At 40.1% G+C, this 18,786-nt stretch overlaps 1 protein-coding gene and 2 non-coding genes across 5 annotated transcripts; 2 read left to right on the forward strand and 1 right to left on the reverse strand.

Moving 5' to 3' along the window:
* Positions 1-3,143: 3,143 nt before the first annotated feature.
* On the reverse strand, positions 3,144-8,394 carry LOC110967120 (oocyte zinc finger protein XlCOF28-like). 3 transcript variants are annotated; one of them, XM_051953378.1, is made up of 5 exons: positions 7,951-8,387; positions 7,671-7,738; positions 5,356-7,262; positions 5,173-5,266; positions 3,144-4,986 (listed from the first exon to the last, which is right to left on the reverse strand). In XM_051953378.1, the coding sequence occupies exons 3-5, from the start codon at positions 5,356-5,358 to the stop codon at positions 3,938-3,940; spliced, it is 1,146 nt and encodes a 381-aa protein (XP_051809338.1). In that variant the 5' UTR covers positions 5,359-7,262; positions 7,671-7,738; positions 7,951-8,387; the 3' UTR covers positions 3,144-3,937. The 3 variants fall into 3 exon arrangements, with proteins under 3 accessions (XP_051809338.1, XP_022072327.2, XP_051809337.1); XM_022216635.2 differs by lacking the exon at positions 5,356-7,262 and having other exon boundaries at positions 7,951-8,394; XM_051953377.1 differs by having other exon boundaries at positions 5,356-7,738.
* A 2,221-nt stretch (positions 8,395-10,615) lies between these two features.
* trnai-aau (transfer RNA isoleucine (anticodon AAU)) lies at positions 10,616-10,689 on the forward strand. The gene has a single exon. It is a non-coding gene; the product is annotated as a tRNA-Ile (tRNA).
* A 5,119-nt stretch (positions 10,690-15,808) lies between these two features.
* trnan-auu (transfer RNA asparagine (anticodon AUU)) lies at positions 15,809-15,882 on the forward strand. The gene has a single exon. It is a non-coding gene; the product is annotated as a tRNA-Asn (tRNA).
* The last annotated feature ends 2,904 nt before the right edge of the window (positions 15,883-18,786 follow it).

Consider the following 18,786-nt stretch of genomic DNA (forward strand, 5'->3'; position numbering starts at 1 on the left):
CTAAAATGTTAACATAGCCATTAAAGCACAAGCTGCTGGCATTCCAAAAGTAAAAAATATAAACCTATGTGGTGCACACAGTTATCCCTCTGAGAAAAAATCTTATCAGTCATGTTTATCCTCTTATTTTGTTACCATCTACTCTCCCATGGATGCTCCTGTCCTCACTCTGCTGTTCCCACTTTCTTACCCAAAAAATATATCCACTGCCAGTTCGTCGCTCTTCCTCCTCCTACTGCAGGAAAAAAAAAAAAATTCCATGACGCTCAGGCACCACTGTTATGGCCATACAAGGTCATGAGAATTTTATGAGCTGTCTGTTTGCCTGCTGTGGGAGGAGGAGGTCCAGGTGTCTGCATAAAATGTACTGATATACTGCAGCGTACGTACACAAAGCAAGGCCACAGCTGTACACACTGTTGGGACACGCTGACATAATATCAATAGCTCCATGCACTGCTGCAGGTTGGATTTATGACCGAACACACACACATATTTCTTGGCAACCCTTGAATGTACAGTATGTCCTGCATTTAATAATGGTGGTAAAATCACAACAGCAAACTGACTGACTTTCATCCGATGACTGCACTGCTGAAAATGTCACACTGGCTAAAAAGAAGCACAAACATCCATGCATCAGTAGGGCAGGTACATGTCAGTATGATCTGGTATGAGGCCATTCTGATCACTGCCTTCTGAATTATATTTTGATCGTGGGAAACTTCAAAAAAGGATTTTTTTCTGAGGAAAATCACTAACTGAGCTTACCTTCTTCCTCAACCACTGTATGTGCATGTGTGCAACAAAGCTACGCAAACATAAAAGCTATTTCACATTACTGTCAAACATGACGGCTGCTGTTTCAAATGAAATTGGAGATTGATTAATTTACAATGAGAAAAGAGTATGTCTATGGAAAAAGTAGGCATTTCTGACCCTAACTACCAGGACACAGTGTTCCAGGCCAGTGTTTATACTGAACTTTACAACCTGCACAATCTTGTAGCGCCAAACCAAGCCAAGCCCTACTGCACTATTTATCCATAATCACAATGGAAAATATACTCTGAATGTGGTCCAGAATCTCAGAAATGTCAAACTATAACCATCAAAACATTAAGAAAATGCATGGCTCTCTTCTGGAAATCTGGACAAAAGCACTAGTGTCCTTGCTAACAAGCCATGCTAACAGCTTACTGAGGTTCGCTTTTGGGCACAGCGATATTTTTGGCCTACATTTTGATGTCATACAGCTAATTTGTCAATGTTTACCCAGTAAATCATTTTGGTTTGCATGTCAGCAAGCAAAAATGTGTTAATTAGCACAAAACCCAAAGTACATCCATCCGAGGCTGATGGAATGCCATTAATTTGCAGATATTTGGAGATAAAACAAAGTTGGCGTGAACTTCAATACTGACTTTATAATGGGGAAAGATTAGCCTTGCATAGCCAGACTATGCTGCAGCACAGAATGGTCTGATTCCTCCCCTGCTACAGAGGAAAAATTGCTCTAGCTTGTTGGTACTTCTTTTAACCACTGACAATCATATTGAGTGGATTAAGCAGCAACAGTGTCCCCTCAAAACAGTGATGGGGGAACTGTTTGGGAGGAACATTTGCAAGCATGGAAGCAAGCAGTGTCATTAAAATGGCTAATTTCCCAATAAAAACACAGCAGGGTTGTAATCAGTCCAAATTCTCTACAAAGCTTTACATTTTTAGTGTGGAAGGTTGTTAACTTGAATGTCGTTGGTGTAGTTTCCTGTAGTGAAGGGGATTTTGATACAGTGACACGTGGACGGAAAAAGGGGAGGAGGAGGCTGCATGAAATACGTGACCAATGGCAGACTTCTATCCGCAGTCTATATAGTACAAGATTAAAAATTCATCACCAAAGCTGTTTCAACTCTGAGTAAGACATGAATGAGTGTAACAAATTTCAAGGAAACGCATTTCATTTAAAACCACAAATGTCAAGTAGGTGGAGGTGGAAGGGAAAAACCTCTGCTTTGTACGGTGAGGCCGATAGCGCAACAAAAACCAGTAAGCAAAATAAATTAAAAGCATCAAATACTGAGCAAAAGGCAACACGTAGAACAATGAAATAAGGCTGGAAAAGGCATGTATCAGCAGCATGCAGCATTTATGAGAAAGGCTCTCAAACCACTAGAATTCACAGTCAAGTGGTTATTATTTCTTGCAGTAAACAGGAACTTCAAAGTGTAAACCTCCTGTTCCTGTACAGGCAGTGCAGTGTCACAGTTCCCTTTCTGTTTTGTAATTGTTTAAATGATGAGTTACACTGCCCTCTGGTGACATTTCACCTACCAGAATGACTACATGCTTGGATAATGCTAGAACTTGTGTGGTGGTAAGACAGTAGATTGATGGTAAATTAATCAACAACAGCTTGGCTGATCAATTAATAGCGATTATTTAAGTAAAATGCCTCATATTCACCAGATTTCTTTGCCATCTGGTGCTGGTTCAACAAGCAGCTACTCATCTTCTAACAGAAAAAATTAACTATGATCACATAACCTCAGTTTTTAAATCCCTCCATTGTCCTGCTGTTTGTTTCACAATTGATTTTAAGATTTTATTATTTTCAGCCCTAATTTTGTTGAGGAGCAAATGGCGCACATATTTAATAATGTGATGAAAACAGTGAATAACAGTGAATTAGGGTTGGACCTGAATATCCGAATATTCGTTCACTACGGCGGTATCCAGATATTAATTTTGGTATCCGAATATACGCGTCCGGGAGACCAGACGAATTGATCCAAATATTCGGGCCATCGGGCCGTCCCACTCCCCCCCCCCTCCTCCCGTCAGACGTTACGGGGCGGAACGAATATTCAGATATTTGTCTTTAATAGGGCTAGAATATCCGGAGACCAGAAACCACTATTCAGGCCAGCCCTACAGTGAATACAGCCAAGTCCTATCCCTACAAGCAGTTAAAGGAATACAAAGTTTGCAGTTGACAAAATATGTCCAAAATTTGAAACATTTCTGCCAATGACACATTGTCTATCAAATAAGTTGCAATAAAAAAAGTACTGCTTTGTAGGATTAAAGTAAATTGAAAGGGGAACACGTCTTTTTTGTGAGAATCACAAAATTCCAGCTGCTGGTTTTGACAATCATTTTAATATAAAGCATTAAAAAGAGGACAGAATTTTGGGGTGAATTTTCATGGAAAATGTAACAGAGCAAAAGTCAGGCAGTCTTACCAATGCTGACATTAAAACATGAACCTGAGGTGCTTTCATGGATTTGAGTGGAAACCCCACTTGTCTATGGAGTACACAATTCTAATCCAATACACTCATAGTCCACTGGATGTCCATTTCATTTGTGCTGAAAAAAATCCGGTGTTCATACACTGCCCTGACTGAATAAACTAACTAGCTAAATATCCAGAAACGCAGACCCACCTTTAAGCAAAGAGTGGATGGGGCAATGAGCATCTTGTGCTTCTTAAGTTTCAGTACTAAGATGAAGTAAGGCTGGTTTCTACATGACAAGCTAAAAGACAAAGAGTTTGGGTGAGGGTCTGTATGTACGTAGGTAAGTGTCAGAGGAAAGGCTGAAGGGTTTGTTTAATGACTCCACATTTTAGACCTTGTTTTTTTGGATTTCTAGCTTTGGAAGTATTTTACAAATACTGACTTGAGTGAATAAAGGTGGAATTCAGCTTCACATTTTGATCCTTTTAAGACAATATTTTGAAAAAAAAGAAGCAAAAATCTTAAAATCCATCCAGATGGATTTTGCATAGTAAATTATGCGTTAATATACAAAGTCTGTCAGCAACACCACAAAGTTAAAAATCACAACCCAAAAAACAAACAAAAAAGCTGCCGCTCAGTGGCTTTCTGATTTGGTTCAAAGTGTTATTTGAGTCCATTCTTTCTCCGGAGCATCACACATCTCCACCCCAGCTGTACGTATGAATTATTCTGTGCCGTTTTAAATGGTGCATCAGGATGAAGGTTTTCCCGCACTGTGAGCAGCTGTAGGGTCTCTCCCCACTGTGAGTGCGCTGGTGGACCCTCAGGCTGCTTTGCTGTGTGAACCTTTTCCCGCACTGTCCGCAACCGTACGGCTTCTCCCCCGTGTGCGTCCGGTGGTGGATGCTCAGGTGGGATGAGCACTGGAAGCTCTTACCGCATACCGTGCACCAGAACGCTCGCTTTCTTTTGTGGCTCTGCTGGTGCAGTTTGAATTGGTGCAAGCGGTTGAAGGTCTTCCCGCACTGTGAGCAAGCGTAGCCCCGGGCCACGCCGGAGTGAGACTTGTGGGGGTGGAAGCTGCTCGGTGTAAAAGTGTTGTGCGAGTGAGTTACAGCTGCTCTATCTCCGGTGGCAGCCTCCCTCTCGGAGTCTTCATCTGGCTGCCTCAGATGGGCGCCATGCGAGGCGTTTCTCTGCGGGTAAATTTGTTCCTTTTGCTTGTCTTGCTGCGACAATGCAGCCTGAGGTCTGGGCTGAAAACCAGATGACTGAGGAGCATCACTGTTGTAGATCCCATTGCACAGCCTCTGTGACTGCTGGACACTTGTCGACTTGTTAGAAATCACGTTTGCATCTGAATGGTCTGGGAATGTGTTGGAGTACTCCTCAACTACACTCGAGAAGTCCGGAAAACCAGCCTCAATGTCATTACCTTCAATTATGGATGACCAGAGCTGATTTTCCCTTTCATCCATAGAAAAGTCGGCTGCGAGCTGAGTCTGCTTCCCCACATTGTGCTGGCATCCATCCTGTCTGAACGGCAATCGGTCCTCCTCCTTCTCGGTCTTGACTGTGAACTGAAGGCCACTGATGTCTACTGCATGCGGACCAGAGTTGTACGAGTCGCTGAACTCTGAAGGCTTCTGTCTGGTGACCTCTGAATGGGTTAACTGGTGCTGGTCTTCAAACTGCTGGTTTCCCGGAACGTTAGCAGCATTCGGGTATTGTACAGCAGAATCTGCAAGTGACAGGTGTGACAGGAGACTTCAGGAAGGGATATGAAGTCAATTTCAAACTAGAAGCAACAATTCTGGAGATTCAATTCCTGCACAAAGTCCAGTTCTTACTGTGTGCAACCATCTGATCTTTAAATTGGATTTGTACAGGAAAGAAATCCACAAATTCTTCCCATCCTTTAACTCACCAATCGCTCGGGCAGAATCACTGATCCAAAGCGCCTCATCTGGACTCTCTTCTTTAATTGTAAAGGAAATTGTGCCATCTTCAATATCAGGAAACTAGATGAAGAGAAGAAGGATTAATTGGATTTCTCTGGGTCACTTGGGGGCAACAAAACAAACACTAAACAAATCAAACATATTATTACCATATAATACAGATTTGGAGAAGGTGTTGGCAAACAGTCTTCTGTTTGTGCATTTATCAGACGCACAGCAGCTTTACTACCTGGTGAAATAAGTCCAGTATTGACCCTGTTTGCTCTTCAGCAACTCCTGAGGGATGTATTTGGTTAAACAGTCAGTTTGTCTGTCAGCTGTGCAGTTCTGGACAAGTAGCTGCATTTTTAAGCTGCCTGCTGTTGCTGGAAGCAACATCGACCAGAATAGTCACAGAAAATCGTGAAATTTCAACCAAAAATGCAGCCAAAACAGTTAGCTGGAAGACACAAACACTATTCAGAGTTGAACTGATATTTATTGCTAGATTTGTTGGATGTATGAGTATGATATAAAAACATTACTCACTGAAGCAGAATTTATTAAAAGCAAGTTCCACGATACAGTTCAAAAATTTGGGCAAAATATAAAAGTTTTTGGACAGATGTTGCAATTTGATTTGCAATGCACAAAATATCATAAAAATAATAGGTCTTTAGTCTAATGTAAGGAGTAATGTAGAAACATGAACTGCTTTTACCATGACCTTATGTAAGTAGCACAGAACATGGAGCAACTGAAAATGGAACAATTTTGACTAAAGCTTTAAATGAAATTCATAAAGTGATAATAGTACTGGGAATAAACTGTCCAAAACTGTTTCTAATTAAGCAAAGCTCATGTTTCCCCATTCCAAATGAAACGTTTTCTGTTTATGTGTTTGCTGGATGGCTGTCACATAAGGGGGATGCCATGAATTTGCAAAACCACTGACAAGACAGTTTAACAGCTGGGTCAGTCACGTAGCACAGCGAATGCCCTAAATTGGAGTGAGTTGGTTTTGATTTCTGAATAAAATGAAGTAACAAACAACATAAAAGTTAAAATTCTAAATTTATGAAGGAAAAATATGTATATATAACTGTCTAGATACACCTTTTTAAATTCCAAATCAGATAAAACAGCTCTGACTGATCAATATATATTACAAAACAAATACACAAACATACAAAATATATATATATATTGCACTATACTGAGTTGGATAATAGAACCAAAAATTTAGGACTAACTTACTAACACGTCCTAAATTTGAGCTTTTTCAATTTCTGAATTTTCATTTTTAGATTAACTGTTATTAATCACTAGTCCACGCCAGTATCAACGCTAGTCAGTTTACTTCTTCTCTCTGCTTCTTTTTCTTCTTTCACCTGCTCCGGTTCCATCTCGTCCTCCTCCACTTACATGTCTTCTCTCACCACATCCATAAACCTCCTCTTTGGATTTTGTTCTCAACTGGCAACTCCATCTTCTGCATCTTTTCCAGAGTAAACTGGACATATCTCCTCTGCAAACCAACTCAATCTTGCTTTTCTTACTTACACCCATCCAGAGCAAATCACAGCATCTTTAACTCTTTTACCTTCAGCTCCACTTCCTACTGTCTTTAATATAACTGGTCCTTCTATCATTTTTACCTTTTACTCTTTCTGGTACGATTCTGTTGCATATCACTTCTGACACTGTTTCCACTTGGACTCCACTTTCTTCCACAACATGTTAAACTCATCCACTCATTTCTTGCAAATACCACCACTAATTTTTGCACTCTATCTATCTATCTATCTATATCCTGAAGAAATTCTTGAGCCATAAATAGCTAAAAAAAAGAAAGAAAAGAGCATAACATGAGAATGAACCCACTGCCTACTAGAAATACAATAAGATAAAAGTACAATACAAGAAGTAAGATCAAATAAGACTAGAATATCAAAGTAGGAATCCATCCATCCATTCTCTATACACCGCTTTATCCTCACTCGGGTCGCGGGGGGTGCTGGAGTCTATCCCAGCTGACTTGGGCGAAGGCAGGGGACACCCTGGACAGGTCGCCAGTCTGTCGCAGGGCAAAGTAGGAATCAATACTAGTAATGGCTTTGCAGTAGTTAAGTAATAATACAGGGGAATAAATGCACTGTGTAACAGAAGCACAATAAAATAGAAATATGATATAAGAAGAAAGCTAAAATAATATTAGGTAAAAACTAGTAATAAGTCTGAAGTAATAAAGTAATAATGCAAATGATAATAACATTATAATACAAGTTGTAGTTTGAAATGTCATTATTTTTGCTATCTTGCGCTGCTGTATGACAATAAATAAAATTTTGCAGGAAAATTGCAAATGCTGCATATAAAACTGACATATCACAATATTATGAAACTGATATTGGCAACAAACAATTAAAGAAATAAAAAATACATCTACAAATCAAAGTTTCTAGATAATAAAACCGACACAGACCTTAATATCTCCTGCTGTGGGATGTGGACAGTTGTTTCCCTCATCAGGTCCCCGGTCCATGTAGTCCTCTGGAAGCAAAAAATGGACATTTAAAGGAAATTAACTGTTATTTTTAAACCGGAAATAATAATAGAGGTTAATTTGAAAAGAGCAACCTTCCTACAATGCCAGATTAGATTCATGCTGTTGCATAAACCGACTGGGCGTCTTGTTTTCTCTACTTCTACGTGAAGATACATGAATGAATTTTGACAGTTTTGTGCAGAAACGAGCGTCTTACCGAATCCCCGCTGCAGCTGCCGGTTCTTGTTCTCCATCAGCAGCAGCTTCCTCTTCAGCATCTCGTTCTCGCTTTGCTTTCGGGAGATTTCCAGGTGCAGAAACGCACATTTGTCATCGACTAGTTTGGAGATTTCTGCTACTGCTGCCTTCACCAGAACCTCCATTATTGAGGATAACTGTGTTTGGAAGGGGATGCACGTCGCCATGTTCAGTCGCACAAAGTAAACACGAGAGGAAAATGTAAACAGAGGCTCCCTCAGCGCAGAAGGTTTCTATAAAAAAAAGGAGAAAAGAGGCGACGCAGTATAATTTTTACATCCCTGTGTGTTTCTAGAAGCTAACTGCTCCTTTCTTCCGTGTGGCGAAGAGTTTTACCGTAAAGACATGAATAGACGCGCAGAGACATTACCGCTGAAGTCTGACATGATGGCCTCCACCTTTATTTAGCATCACTAAACTGGTGATTAAAGGAAAATTACAAGTAGCTTACCTCAATTTTCAGTAAGGAATCTGCACAGTAATACATTAGGACATCAAAAAGTTCACATTTTGTGTAAATTAAGTTCCAGAGGTTTTGTTTTAGGCCAAAATCCACAAAAATATTAAACAAATGTTGGGTTAAAAACACACTCATTCCTTATACAATTGTGTGTAATGAATGAGTGTGTGTGTGTATACACACACACACACACACACACACACACACACACACACACACACACACACACACACACACACACACACACACACACACACACACACACACACAGAGCGCCCTCCATAATTATTGACACCCCTGGTTAAGATGTGAAGCATACTCTCACACTGAAATTTGTACAGAAAAGTATTATAGGAGAAGATTTGGTGCTGTTTTGTTGGCCAAAAGGGGTTGCACAAAGTTTTAACATCAGGGGTGCTAATAATTATGGCACACATGATTTGATTTCAAAGAACTATTTCTTAATGTGTGTGTTTTTTTCTCTCCACTGAATAAATGCATTTTAATTAAAGGTTGGATTTTCCTCTTTTTTCATTGTGGTCCTATATTATTTAGAAAAAAAATGAATTTTTTAGAAGCTAAAGAACACATAGTTATGGAGGGCGCTGTATGTACAAATATGTATGTTATTGGGCAAGTCAGAGTTATTCAGATAGCATATTGCTGTTAAAATGTACCAAACAGATTGAAATACATATGCAAATAAGGCTTAATTAAATATTACTGTAAAACCAAACAATAACAATAATATTCAAGACAAATTTAAAATGTATAAATATTACAGTTTAGATCCTGCAAAATCGTAAACTATATAATTATGAGTAATTTAGATATGACGGTTAAGACCTTACAAAATTAAACAAAATAAAAATTTACCTGCCAAATTAAATATGAAGACCCTACAATACTGTACAACTAGACTGAAAATAAATATTGCAAAAACTCCATATTATTATATAAATTACCAATTTCCCTGACTAAATTAAACATTACAACCCTACAATTTCATATAAAATATAAATTTACCAAACTAAAATAGTTAGGACTCGACAATATTATATAAAACATAAATTTAGCCAACTAAAATAAATACTGATCAGACTCTACAATATTATGCAAAATACAAGTTTACCTAATTAAATTAAATATTATTAGGACCCTACAAAATTACATAATATACAGATTTACCTGCCAAATGTTTTTAAGACCTTAGGACATTGTCTAAAACACATATTTTGGGTAAATTTAGTTCCTGTGGCTGTTTGTTAGGCCAAAATCTACAAATACTTTTATATTTTTTGTAATTATTAGTCAAGTAATCATTATTTATATTTCACATTGGTGATAAAAATTCAACAAGCAAGTTTAAATAATAATGTCAGGACCCTACAACATTAATAATTATGCAAATAACACAGAGTTAAATATTACAATAAAGACCCAATGATGTTAATTTTAAAAAGCAATATCCATAAATTAAATAATAGCATTAACGCCCTACAATATTGTATACAAATTTGAGGAACTCAGATATTATGTTGTACAACTCTTAGGACTATGCGATAAATCGAATTAATTCGATTAATTCGGCTATTTAAAACCTGACGATTTGAAAATTTGCCCAATCGTAAAATCAAGGCGAGCTTAAATATATAACAATACAGATTCTTCTTCTGTCTTTCACGACTTGTGCACTGGCGTTTGCTTCCGCCTCTCATCTCCTTCCGCCAAAACACTCACACTGTCGTCATGGCGGACAGAACAGCAGACGAAGAGTTGGTCGCGAGAAAAGGGCCTCATGTTACATCGATTATATCGAAGTGGTTCGGCTTTGACAAGACTGACACAGAGAAAACAAGGTTTGCAAAAGTACTGTGAAAACGAAGAGTAGCAGCACAACTAACCTCTTTCAGCACCTCCAGCAGAGGCATCCTAAAGAATGGGAAGAGTGCTCGCAGCTACAGGAGTGCGGCATGGCTAGCACTAGCCATAGCAAGCAGATCGCAAAGAAACAACTAAAATCGTAATCATCCAAGATGACTAAAAAAATAAATCAAGATTTTATTTTTTGGCCATATCGCCCAACCCTACATCAAATCAACATTTTGCACCAGATTTTGTGGAATTTTCGAACAAATTTGGCCAAAAAAACCCTCAGAAGTCAGGCCGGTTAGCTCAGCTGGTCAGAGCATGGTGCTAATAACGCCAAGGTCATGGGTTCAACCCCCATACTGGCCAAACAGTCCATAAAGCAACATTTAACACCCTCAAAAATCTAAATATTAGTGCGTCGGTCAAACGAAGCAGTAATTTATAAGAACGTTTACAGAATCTGTTTTTCAACCACTTCAGAACCTCAGAACCTAAGAACCAGAACCAGAACTGCGACAAGAATCACAGAAAATTTTGATCCAACGTCTAAACAAAGACTGTTCTTTATTTATTAGACAGTGGATTTTACTTTTAGAATAAGTTACGTTTTCTTACATGAGACTTTGGGGCATTTTCCAGAATTTTTTTTCCTTTCTGTGGAGCAAAATGGGAGCTACTTCCTCAAACTTGTAGCAGTTAAAATTTGTCTCACATCGTCAGACTATTCACAGAGCGACCTGGCTGCACCTCACTGTCATTCTACAGTCGGGGAGAAACCCAGTGGCTTTAAACTAGTCCTTCAACTCAGACTTAAATCAACCACGAAGGGACTCGAACCCTCAATAGCCACAAAAGTATTGTACATCGACTGTAAAACAAAAAAAACAAAAAAAAAAACAACTAACCATGAAATCATTAGCTGATTAAGCAGCAGTTTCTGTTCAGATCCCTACTATTGAACAGATAAGATAAGATAAGATAAGATAAGATAAGATAAGATAAGATAAGATAAGATAAGATAAGATAAGATAAGATAAGATAAGATAAGATAAGATAAGATAAGATAAGATAAGATAATCCTTTATTGCTCCCCGTGTCTGGGGAAATTTCCCATGTTACAGCAGCATACATCATACAGTAGAGCAACAATAAGCAACAATAGACAACAATATAATGATAAACATAATAAAAATCACAATATGTTGAGGAGTGTAGGATGGAAAATGTGGCTTATGTAATGATGTGGAGTAAAGTAAAAGTAAAATAGCTCAAGAACTGTGCAGATTATGTGGTAAAGGATGATGTTCTAGAGTCCAGTTTTGTGTTAACATCAGCCAGTGATGCTGATGTTATAAAGTCTTATAGCGGATGGAATGAATGACTTGCGATAGCGCTCCTTCTTGCAGGTTAGGTGTCTCAGTCTACTGCTGAAAAGGCTACTTTGAGACTCCACACTGTCAGGCAGTGGGTGAGAGGGGTTGTCCCTGATGGATGTGAGCTTTGCCAACATCCTCCTCTCACCCACCTCCTCTATGGAGTCCAGGGAACAGTCCAGCACAGAACTGGCCCTCCTGACCAGTCTGTTCAGTCTCTTTCTGTCCCTTTCAGAGCTCCCTGCTCCCCAGCAGACCACTGCATAGAAAACAACAGACGCTACCACGGAGTCATAGAATGTCTGGAGCAGAGTCCTGCATACTCCAAAGGACCTCAGTCTCCTCAGCAGGTGGAGACGACTTCTTCTTGTACAGGACCTCTGTGTTGTGTGACCAGTCCAGTTTGTTGTTGAGGTGAACACCCAGGTATTTGTATGAGTCCACTATCTCAATGTCCATACCCTGGATGTTCACCGGTGCAGTCTGAGGTGCTCTCCTCCTGCGGAAGTCGATGGTCATCTCTTTCGTCTTACTGGCATTAAGCTGCAGATGGTTTCGCTCACACCAGTCGACAAAGTCAGAGATGACTGTCCTGTACTCCAGCTCGTCCCCATTAGACACACACCCAACAATGGCTGTATCATCAGAGAATTTCTGGAGGTGACAGCTCCCAGAGTTGTAGTGGAAGTCCGATGTGTACAGGATGAAAGAGAAAGGGAGAGAGCACTGTCCCCTGTGGGGCCCCCATGCTGCTGACCACTACATCAGAAACACAATCCTGAAGCCTCACGTACTATGGTCTGTTGGTGAGGTAGTCAATGATCCAAGCAGCCGGGTGACAGTCTACTCCCGGTCCCTCAAGCTTCACCCTGAGCAGAGAAGGCTGGATTGTGTTGAAAGCACTGGAGAAGTCAAAGAACATGACCCTCACAGTGCTGCCGGTGTCCTCCAGGTGAGTCAGCAATCTGTGCAGCAGGTAGACAACTGCGTCACCCACTCCAATGTTCGGTTGGTAAGCGAACTGCAGTGGGTCCAGATTAGGGCTCACCAGGGGGCGTAGATTCCTGAGGATGATCCTCTCCATCGTCTTCATCAGATGAGAAGTGAAAGCCACAGGTCTGAAGTGGTTTGGCTCCCTGGGGTTCCTAGTCTTTGAGACAGGAACCAGGCAGGAAGTCTTTCACAACACAGGAACCTTCTCCAGACTCAGACTCAGGATAAAGATGCGCAGCAGCACCTGACAGAGCTGGTCTGCACAGTCGCTGAGGATTCTGGAGGACATTCCATCAGGACCTGCGGCTTTTTGCACCAGATTTAAATTTAGAGTGTTGAGCAATGATTTCTGTTTGTCACCAATGAGTCTGCTTATTGCAGCAGATTCATGTTGATTTTGAGCAAATTTGGACAAAGAGATTTCTGCCCAGCAGGGCCAGATAGCTCAGCTATCAGACTACTCAGAGAACAACCTGGCTGCACCTCACTGTCATTCTACAGTCAGGGAGAAACTCAGCAGCTTCAAACTAGTCCTTCAACCCAGACTTGAATCAACCATGAAGGGACTTGAACCCTCAATCTTCTGACCTGAAGTCAGACGCCTTATCCATTAGGCCACATGGTTCTACTTTGACTTTCTTTATAGTGGATTTTTTTCAGCAGTCAGAGTTTGTGGAATTTTCGAACAAATTTGGCCAAAAACTTTCAGAAGTCAGATTGGTTAGCTCAGCTGGTCAGAGCACGGTACTAATAATGCAAAGGCCATGAGTTCAACCCCCATACTGGCCAAAGAGTCCATGAGGCAACATTTAACACCCTCAAAAATCTAAATATTAGCGCGTCGGGCAAACGAAGCAGTAATTTCTGTTAAATTCCTTACCATCAAACCAACATTTTGCACCAGATTTTGTGGAATTTTCGAACAAATTTGGCCAAAGGTTGATGCTACAGGTACGGACCCGTACCTGTAGCATCTGTACTAGAGGTACGGACCCATACCCGTAGCATCTGTACTAGAGGTACGGACCGTTAAGGTCACTGAAGAGCTGGCGCCGGTTAACTACTATTTGCTGCACATTACAGGCAGTTTATATGAATGACTCTGACGGCGAACATTGTATAATTTAACCAAAAATACACCGTCTCCTCTCACACTTTAGACATTGCAGTTTTTACGCTTTTAGACGCCATGTCTAAATTGTTTGAAGTCCAGTTCCTATTAATTAGTTTACCGCGTTCAGTGGTGGAAGCGGCTGACGAACTCCATTGCAAATGTTCCCATTTAATTTCGGACGCTAATTTACAAGATAAAGTTAAGGATGTCGAATATGAAACAAACACTCGTGAATGGTGAGGAGCAGCTCTTTAATTCGGCATGAATTTAAAAAAACCCACAAACTCGATTTACTGTGATATTGTGAGATTTGTTTGTGGTTATGTAACTTAGCCATTCAACAGAGTCCGCTAACATTAAAGTGACTGACGTGCAGTGTCTGTGTTGACAGACATAGAAAATACGTCAGGGTTTTGTTTAGGTTCTTAAAATGTAATAGTCTGTCGCTACTTTTGAAGGTAAAAAAAATACTTGTAGTTTGCTGGCTGTTAGTTCCGCCATTTGTTTTGTTTGCTGTTTGTGCTTTATTAGAACAGGATCACGTGAATAAAAAGTTTTGCTATTTTTAATAGTAGTGCTGATTTCAACCCCCAAATCGCTGTCCGTGAAAAAGTCAGATAATTATATTTATAAGACATTATGCATGATAGAAAAGAGAACAACGGATGACTGACACGACAGGCTCGGCACGCAGATTCACCTCGAATCACGGAAGCGCCTTCATCACTCGGATTACCAAGCCGGCTCATTAATATTTATGCTTCTCTAACATATATTAGTGTGTGTGTGTGTGTGTGTGTGTTGACAGTGTTTGCAAAATACCTGTCTACTGTCGAGCTTAATTTCAGAATATTCTATTACCTATCATTATTATTATTATCTATTATTTCCGCTATGAATATTACTATGTTCAGCACCCCATTGATTTACACCTGCATTTTGTGCTTCATGGCGCTAGGTGTGCTGTTTGCATGTTGGACATTGTTTTACACAGACACCACCGAAGAAGAAAGGTGCCGAAGTGCTGCACGTTTTGTTTTTTGTTTTTGTTTGTTTTTTTAAATTGAAACAGGAGTCTGTCCGCATGAATGTCCAATGGGTTAGGAGTTGTCCATGAGTTTGATATCTTCAATCATGTTAAAAAGTTTTACAGCAGTCCGTTTAGAAATCTGCATTTGTGTATGAAAAACTTCCAAAATATTATAATAAAGCAGACTGGAATCGAACCCGCGTCCGAGACCAGCTCTTGTACATGGGTCACCCGCTTAACGTGCTGAGCTATCGGATACCCACTCATCAAAATTATTTAATAAATACCAGCGCACCGGCCCGTCGGTCAAACGGCCGAATAATGTTTACACAAATTTTGGCCCAAAGCCACATCTAATTGCCGGCCCCTGCGAATGCAAAATATAGCGTTGGATTCGCAATGCTTTTACATTAAAAATATAATATACCGATTCAAAATGCCCTACGTAACTCGCTTAAATCTGACCGAGGAGAAACATGACACACGAGGAATATTTGATTAATTAAACGTTCTATTCAGGTGTGATTAAGACTCAGATACGAAAACAAAATCAAACCCGTTTGCAAACAAACAAACACTAACGTTTATTAATCTCAAATACCCAAATCCTGCAGCAAAAATAAAGGCATCACATTATATGTATGGGACGATGTAATGCAAAATATAGCATTGGATTCGCAACGCTTTTACATTGAAAATATTTGTTTGAAATACTTCTGAGTGGCATGAAAAGTCCTCCGCTTTGATTCGCAACGCTTTTACATTAAAAATATTCGTTTGAAATACGTTCTGAGTGGCATGAAAAGTCCTCCGCTTGAAATATATTGGTTTGAATTTCGTTGTGAGCAACACGTAAAATATGAGAAATCGTGTTGGTGCGCACGTAACCATAGATTAATTTACGTGATAGTTTCACGAATCCTTGTGAGACCGGGTTGGTAGACACTACCTTGGCGAAAAAACTCTCACCAGTCAGGCCAGTTAGCTCAGCTGTTCAGAGCATGGTGCTATTAATGCCAAGGTCATGGGTTCAACCCCCACACTGGCCAAAATGTCCACAAGCCAATGCTTAAGAACCTTTTTTATAAACCTAGATAATAGAGTGTTGGTCCAGTGAGGCAGTAATTCCCGTTCAATGCCTTACCATCAAACCATCATTTTGCATAAGATTTAGTAGAGTTTTCAAATAAGTTTGGACAAAATAGCTCTTAGGAACCAGGCCAGTTAGCTCAGCTGGTCAGAGCATAGTGCTAATGAAGTTAATGGTGAAATAGTCCCACTAAAGTCTCTTATCTGAGGATCCCTCTAACTGTCTTTGACTGAATGAACTTCCAGTTCTGGATATTTAGACTTTACCTGGTGGTAAATGTTTCTGACTGTCTGTATCCTCATAGATTGAACTAGGGCTAGGCGATAAATCGAATTAATTCGATTAATTCGATTAATTCGCCTTTTTAAAACCTGACGATTTGAAAATTTGCCCAATCGTAAAATCGAGGTGAGCTTAAATATATGACAATACAGATTATTCCTCTGTCTTTCACGACTTGTGCACTGGTGTTTGCTTCCGCCTCTCATCTCCTTCCGCCAAAACACTCACACCGCTGTCATGGCGGACAGAACAGCAGACGAAGAGTTGGTCACGAGAAAAGGGCCACATGTTCATCAATTATATGGAAGAGGTTCGGCTTTGACAAGACTGACACAGAGAAAATTACAGTTATGTGCAAGGTTTGCAAATTACTGTGAAAACGAAGAGTAGCAACACAACTAACCTCTTTCAGCACCTCCAGCAGAGGCATCCTAAAGAATGGGAAGAGTGCTCGCAGCTACAGGAGTGCGGCATGGCTAGCACGAGCCATAGCAAACAGACCGCAAAGAAACAACAAAAATCAATTAAAATCGTAATCATCCAAGATGACTAAAAAAAAAAAAAATCAAGATTTTATTTTTTGGCCATATCGCCCAGCCCTAACACCTCTTATTATAATAGATTCTAATATACCTGACTACAGTAGCATATAAATCAGACATTTACCAGACTGAAAATAAATATTGCAGACTATTACTATTGTATAAAATACCAATTTCCCTGATTAAATTTAATATTAAGATCGTATTCATAATATTACATAAAATACATAATTACCTAGCTAACAATAATGTTAAGATCTCCTTCATCATCTTTTAAATACCCTAAGCAGCATTTATCAGTCGCAAGAACTTGACTGAAAATGTAGACCTACCGTAGAGTGCTGCAAGCCCTTCTGCAGCAGACAAAACCTATTAAAGTTCCTTTGTGGTCATTGATTAAACCATAAAACCTCATCTCTGTGTGGCTGAATTAGATATTATTTTTTTACATTAAAATAATCCATGACTTAATAGAAATAGCCTGTATATAAAAAATTGATTTAGTCAACAATGTGATTTAAACTTGCATTCTTCACAAAAGCCAGTAGGGAGCAACTCTTCTGGTTTACAGTTTTTTTTTTTCGATTGGTAACACGCATTGGTCGAAACTGAAGTCCCATGTTCAAAACTCTTAACTAAGTCTGCAAAACAGAAGTCCATGTGGACTGAACTGTGAATCACCTTCCATTGCTTTCACACAAAATGCATTCAGTGACCACAGTCACCAAAATTCATGAACTCTTTTCCCAGTTACTAGTTCACCACCAAGGCTGCACAGTGTCGTAGTGGTTAGCACTTTCACCTTGCAGCAAGAAGATCCCCGGTTCAAATCCCGGCTTGGGCCTGGGATCTTTCTGCATGGAGTTTGCATGTTCTCCCTGTGCTTACGTGGGTTTTCTCCGGGCACTCTGGCTTCCTCCCACAGTCCAAAAATATGCTGAGGTTAATTGATTACTCGCCCGTAGGTGTGAGTGTGATTGTTTGTTTGTATATATATCCCTGTGACAGACTGGCGACCTGTCCAGGGTGTCCCCTGCCTTTGCCTGAGTCAGCTGAGGCCCTGTCCACACGTATCCGGATAAGTCTGAAAACGCATATATTTTTCTCCATCCACATCCACACGTAACCGGAGGTTTTTGGTTCAGAAAACGGAGGTTTTGAAAACTCCAGCCAAAGTGGAGATTTGGGACAAACCCTGGGTATGCGTTTACGTGTGGACAGACAAAACCAGAGTTTTAGGAGTGTAGATGTCACTGCCTGCGACAAAACTGCTGTGACATCAGACATGCGACCTTTGTAGACAATCAGAGCAGAATGGACGCGCTCAAAAGTATACTGGTTTCAACAATACTACAAGCGTTTTTTGCTTGTTTGATCTTACAAGCTCATTTACTGCTTCACCTCGAAGAGCATCGCAGAAGGAGGACTGCTGTGACTTCCGCTATTTTGCACCTGACAACCATTTCACGTCCTCGGCATGTTCGACGTGAGAGACGCCGCCGCCGCTTCTGATTGGATAAGCTTGATATATACGTACATGTATCCGGATACATGTAGACGGAGATTTTTGTAGAAAATGGAGACGTGTGGCCGCAGATTTTTTCCTAAACGGAGGGGGCGGATATTCGGTTTTAAAAATATCCGGATACGTGTGGACATGGCCTAAGATAGGCTCCAGCACCCCCCGCGACCCTAGTGAGGATAAAGCGGCGTATAGAGAATGGATGGATGGATAGTTCATCACCTGCAAAACACTAGACTTTTACAGCACATTGTTCAAATGCTAACACGCTTTGTTCAAAACAGTTAACAACACAATCAAATCAGGAAAAACATGAGGAATTTCTGCTGCACATTGAAATCTGTTGAAAATCATATCAAAGTATTGACAATAAAAATAAATTAAAAAAATGTAATTCCAAACACAGCTGAGTGTAGTCGTCAGCTGAAAACAGATTCAGGAGATCTGTGTTTGACCTCATCAGAAACCATATAGGAGACACTCAAAAAGGTTCTACCCACAGTGCATCACGAGAGAA

This window comes from Acanthochromis polyacanthus, chromosome 9, assembly GCF_021347895.1.
Source record: "Acanthochromis polyacanthus isolate Apoly-LR-REF ecotype Palm Island chromosome 9, KAUST_Apoly_ChrSc, whole genome shotgun sequence".
Lineage (NCBI taxonomy): Eukaryota > Metazoa > Chordata > Actinopteri > Pomacentridae > Acanthochromis > Acanthochromis polyacanthus.

Bases quoted from the DNA above. Each gene is read 5' to 3' on its own strand.
- LOC110967120 (XM_022216635.2), bottom strand. From the start codon at position 8,158: ATGGCGACGTGCATCCCCTTCCAAACACAGTTATCCTCAATAATGGAG. The intron at 5,267-7,670 runs GTCTGTGTCGGT...CTCTTCATCTAG, and splicing joins CCACAGCAGGAGATATTAAG to TTTCCTGATATTGAAGATGG. The intron at 4,987-5,172 runs GTGAGTTAAAGG...TGTCACTTGCAG, and splicing joins TGATTCTGCCCGAGCGATTG to ATTCTGCTGTACAATACCCG.